This window comes from Arachis hypogaea, chromosome 9 (assembly GCF_003086295.3).
Source record: "Arachis hypogaea cultivar Tifrunner chromosome 9, arahy.Tifrunner.gnm2.J5K5, whole genome shotgun sequence".
NCBI classification, from domain to species: domain Eukaryota; kingdom Viridiplantae; phylum Streptophyta; class Magnoliopsida; order Fabales; family Fabaceae; genus Arachis; species Arachis hypogaea.
In genome coordinates, this window is record NC_092044.1 from 101,266,624 (window position 1) to 101,272,089 (window position 5,466).

Consider the following 5,466-nt stretch of genomic DNA (forward strand, 5'->3'; position numbering starts at 1 on the left):
AGAGGAAGAGAAAGATGAGTTGTTCATAATCCACGGTGAGTGAAGAAGAAGAAGAAGAAGAAGAAGAAGAGGAGGAAGAAGAGGAAGAGGAAAAGGAAGATGAAGATGAGTTGTTCATAATTCACGGTGAGTGAAGAAGAAGAAGAAGAAGAAGAGAAAGAGGAAGATGAGTCGTTCATAATTCACGGTGAGTGTAGCACTTTGGAAATTAAATAACGCATTAAAAGACTCTAATGTGTAGCAACTTGTAAAACTTGTAAGTCAAAAAGACTTGTATGTGTAGCAAGCCTCTTTTTAATTTTATAATTAGACATTTTCTAATGTAAAAATAAAATATTAAAATTAATAGAATATTTTTTTACAAATTAGAAATATTCATAATTAAAAACCTAATTAGATATTTGACCACATATATTTTTGAAAAAATATTTTAATTTTAATATTTTTAACATAAAAAAAATTTTAATTACAAAATTAAAAACAGTGTAAAAATTCAATTAAAAAAATATAAAAACCTAATTAAAATTTTGATAAAACTATAAGAAATATCATAATAATTAAATCAATATTTTATTATATTTTTAAAACATACTCTAAAGACCGTTTAGCCAAAATTTTATAGCTACCACAATTTGAGGCAGAGAGGCAGTACATTATTTACATAAAAAATAATTAAAAATTATAAAAGAACGTAAAAAAAAAAAGGATAAGACTTCACTGAAAATGATATACTCATTTAGAATGTCTCAACCACAAAGGCAAATTACTGACTACTATTACCAGTAAACACCTAAGAAACCATCTATGTTCATTTTCATTTGTAACACTACTAATAATGATCTTTTTTTTTGTTTTCCCCTATCCTGTAACATGTTTTCTTTTATTAAATGAAACATCCACAATGAAGCTCTATCCAGTTGTGTATACAATATAAATTGTATTGCAATATTCAGGCTTAAATACCTGATAGACGAGAAATATTTCGATACTCACTTCCACTATTAAATGAGGTGTGGAAGCCACACTAAAAGGTTCTCACATCCCATTCAATGATGAAAGTGAGTGTCAACTTAGTATAGGAGGAAAGATGAAACTACTTACAATGTAACTCTGCATATATAAGCATATTCTATCTGAGACAAACACATCACAAGGGGTAAGCAATGCTCAACGACGTAACATACTTTTAACATTTTCTAAGATGATGCAATAACAATTTATAGAACATTAGAACAAGAACCCATGACATAAGAAAGTGAGTCATTCGGAACTAAAACAAAAACTAAACTGAAACATAATCATATGTTCAAGGATTTGGAGATGAAATGATTAATGAAGGAATTCTAATGGGGAATATCTAGCTTATCACAACAAAAGGTGCTTTAGACATAGAAATAATCATTGCATGAACACCCAAAACTGTCAAAACACCACAATAAGTATCAACTAGACACATAAAATTCAGGCTAAAATATTAATGAGTCACAGCCAACACCTTTTTCAGTGTGCCACAAACCACTCCTCTCATGGTTTCCGTCTGCCACCACAAACCAGATTGAAGTTTATATGATTTTATCAGTTGAAAAGCCAGGAATCTCCGAATTTGATGGTGCATTTGCCCAGAGAAATACAACATGACCAACCACTGACCAACGTTCATCCTTAGCCATGAGTGGACACTTGCTCCCCTTCAATACTCGAGCACCTCTCCTCCTGTACAACACAAGTGCAAATACAGGGGGAAAATGATTATGCCAACCTCAAAGTTTTACCTTCACTACCATTATTGCTATCCATTACTTCACTACCATAATCGCTACCCATTACGATGTTACCAACAAGTGTCCACTGCTATCTGTAAATATAACTTGACTACACCTTATTTCTACTTGTTATAGAAAGTAAAGCATGCACCTGTGCAAGAACAGAAAGAGGAAAGAAACAAAGAAAAAACTAACAAATGGCAACAGAAATAGTCAACCGCATCAAACCATCATAAGGGGAAAATATGATACTATAGCTGAAATGCTACAAGAAGCGATATATCCAGATAGACTAAAATCACAAGCACGCAATTTAAAGCTACACGCAAAAACGACGACTAAATAAAAATAATAGCAGCTAATATTTCCTCAACCATGCTAATTATTATAAATATAAACTAGTAAAGAAACTACAGCAAACTACTGGGATTCAAGCAACTCAACCAGTCCCACTGTGCATTGCATTGAACTTGAGTCATTCTTTGGCAACGGGAAGCATCCATAGGAGGTCACAATTTAAGATCAAAAGACATGGATCCACAAGCTGAACTTCAAGATGCAGCAAGAAATTAACCATCAAAATTACTGTTGTTGAGCTTGTCGTGACTGAGCACCAGCATACCCACCACCATAACCAACTTGCCCACCATGAGAGCCATTTCCCTGAGGAGTCCCATAGTTTCCAGACCGTTGAGTTTGTTCAGATCTCCAACCAGCATTTCCATAACTTGAATGTCCATTTGCATCCCCATAACCACTTCCCATATAGCTCCCACTGCCACCACTACCTTGTAGTTCATTCCCACCAGCATTGCTAGAATTACTATTTGGGGTACCCCCAGTACGCCCTCCAACAGCACCATATCCGCTGGGATTCCCATAAGAACTATCACTACCATACCCACCATATCCATATCCTTGATTCCCGTAGCCAGCAGCTCCGCCAGGAGATTGACCTGCAGTTGCTGAACCAGGACCACTGCCGCCAGATCCAGCAACGCCACCTGGAGCACCCCACGCAGCAGTGTTCCCATAGCCCATAGACCCATAGCCAGAAGCAGCCTGAGCAGGCCATGAACTCCTTGGACCACCAGGTGCACCACCAGTGTAAGCAGCGTTAGCAACATTTGGATTCCCATAAGCTGCACTGCCAGCTCCACCATACCCAGCAGCAACACCACCATAACTTCCATATGCACCGTAGCCAATGCCATTATTGGCTGGACCATAACCATACCCAGGCGCACTATAGCCAGCAGAACCATAAGGTGGGAATCCACCAGCAGCACTTTGAGGCTGAATATACCTACTAGAATCCATACGACCATCATAAGCATTCTGGCTGCCACCAGATGATCCATACCCTTGATACCCTCCTGCGCCACCACCTCCACCACGGCCAGTTGAACCAGGATTGGCATCTTTAGGAAGTGCACGCTTCACCTCTACTTGCTTACCATATAAATCATGAAATGTCTTGTGCAAAACCCTATCAACTGCCTCCTCATTGTCAAATGAAATAAAACCAAATCCACGTGGTCGTCCAGTATTCTGGTCAAACATAACTACTACATCAGTTACATGACCATATGACTCAAAGTATTGACGAAATTTTTCCTCTGTCAGTGTGGGAGGCAACCCTCCAACAAATATCTTCTTGGTCCTCGTGTTTCCACCATTTCCACCAGAATTCCAACCAGAATGAGAATTTCCACCTCTTGAAGTGACAGAAACTTGTTGATCCTCTCTTGATAAGGCCCTCTTAGCATCAACCTGAATAATAGAATTATAAGATTAAAATCACCCAACAGAAAGTCTCATAAATTGACTAGGGCAAAGAAAAACATGCAAAACATCACAAATTAATATCTGTATTCTTCAGTTATCAACATGATCAATATTCAAAACCAATCCTCTTGGGCTGACATTATAACTCACTTCCCCAGTATTCAAAAGAATCCAAAGGCAATTCAAATCAAAACATGACAAAAGTTAAATAATAATAATAATAACAATAATACAACAACAATAATAATAACTGGCAATGGATCCCATAAAATCATCACTCATTAGATATTTCGATATGCCAACCAACTAAAAGACATAATCATAAACACAAGCATATCTCAATAATTATGCATTTTGTAGAAGGAAATGAATCACCTAATTGCAAACTCTACATTTTAATTATTTTTCAAGATTGACCAAAGAGGATTCAATATTAAAGAATATTAACTTTACTCTCATCTGTCATAAGCATGAAGAAACATATTGCCTTAACTATGTCAGCTGACAACAACAGTAAATGATATGTATTGCAAATTAGCAGTTAATGTGCCCTCAACCAAAGAAACTGCCATCTAAAAGCATCCATTTCATTCCATTACACATTTCATACATTAACTATTGCTCACCAACTACTAGCGCCTAGTAGCATAAGTATTATTTGTTCTTTCTTCTACTGTTGTACTACAGAGAATCACAGGCATAGCTAACACCCAATAGGGGTGTTCTCAGTAAAAGCATATCTTGAATTAAGAGAAAGACCAAAAACATTAATCATGAACAAATCAATTAGGGACATGTCTCTCCGAAAAGAAAAACCCTAAAACAAAGACCATTCAAACGAAAAACCTATTAAGCAAGCGAATAATGCAAACAACCACTGGCAGTGGCACCAAACCGTATATAAAAGAAAAACCCTAAAACTAAGACAAAACCCCACAACTAATACATCGGAACCAATACATCTTTCTTAATTAAAGAAACAAAATGAAGGAAACCCAAACCTAGGCCTAAGAAGAATAGGGTTAAAGAGGGTTGTGAATAAAAATGGGGAAAAGGGAGAAAAAATAATAAAGGGGGAAATGAGGGTAACCGTTCTGCCATCAATGACATGCTTATCTTGGAGGACCCTATCGAGAACAGAGGGATCGGCGAATTCAACAAAGGCGAAGCCTCTGGGCTTGCCGGTGTTCTTGTCCCTCATGACGGAGGCGTTGGTGACGTCACCATAGTTGCAGAAATGGTCCTTCAACTTGTCCTCATTGGTGTCCCACGAAATCCCTCCGATGAATAGCTTCCCCTGATCCGAATCCATGCCCTTTCCTTTCCCTCTCTCTCTCTCTATATATATATAAATATATATAGTGTGTGTTAAATAGTATGTATGTGAAGAAGTAGTAGTGTTATTTTTGAGTGGGTGGGGTTTGTGGAAAAGAAAGAAGGGATTTGGGTTTGGGAATTAGGAGGGAAGAGGTAGAGAGGGAAAAGAGTGGGGTGGCTAATCACCACTAATGTGAGCGGTGCCGCGTATGTTATAGTTATGTGTGAAACAGAGTTTTGTGCGTGTAGTGTAGAAGCAAGGACTAAGGTGTAGTTTGGTAAAAAGCTTATTAACTTGTTTTTGAAAAAATAATTTAAATAATAAATATTTATATTAAAAATAATTTGATTTTTAAAAATTGTAACTTAATTTTAAAAATTGTATCAGATATTAATATTATATATTTTTATAAGTTAAAAATTAAAAGAAGTAATTTATGAATCTATCAAACAGATCTTAAGAATTATAGATTAGAATTTATAAAGTAAGAATTATATTTTGTATAAAATTTTGTTATTTTTGTATAAAATAAATACTTGCTTTATTTTTATAAAAGTTAATAATCATTTACAACTATAAAAAATAGAAAATAAAATT

General features: G+C 35.8%; 1 protein-coding gene across 2 annotated transcripts; it reads right to left on the minus strand.

The window, feature by feature from the left end:
* Positions 1-1,202: 1,202 nt before the first annotated feature.
* Positions 1,203-5,127, minus strand: LOC112711333 (heterogeneous nuclear ribonucleoprotein 1). Of its 2 annotated transcripts, XR_003157436.2 has the most exons (3): positions 4,642-5,127; positions 2,208-3,536; positions 1,203-1,713 (listed from the first exon to the last, which is right to left on the minus strand). XR_003157436.2 is itself a non-coding variant. In XM_025763964.2 (2 exons), exons 1-2 carry the CDS (start codon positions 4,861-4,863, stop codon positions 2,346-2,348), a joined length of 1,413 nt encoding a protein of 470 aa, XP_025619749.1. In that variant the 5' UTR covers positions 4,864-5,051; the 3' UTR covers positions 1,997-2,345. The 2 variants fall into 2 exon arrangements, 1 of the variants encoding a protein (XP_025619749.1); XM_025763964.2 differs by lacking the exon at positions 1,203-1,713 and having other exon boundaries at positions 1,997-3,536; positions 4,642-5,051.
* Positions 5,128-5,466: the final 339 nt, after the last annotated feature.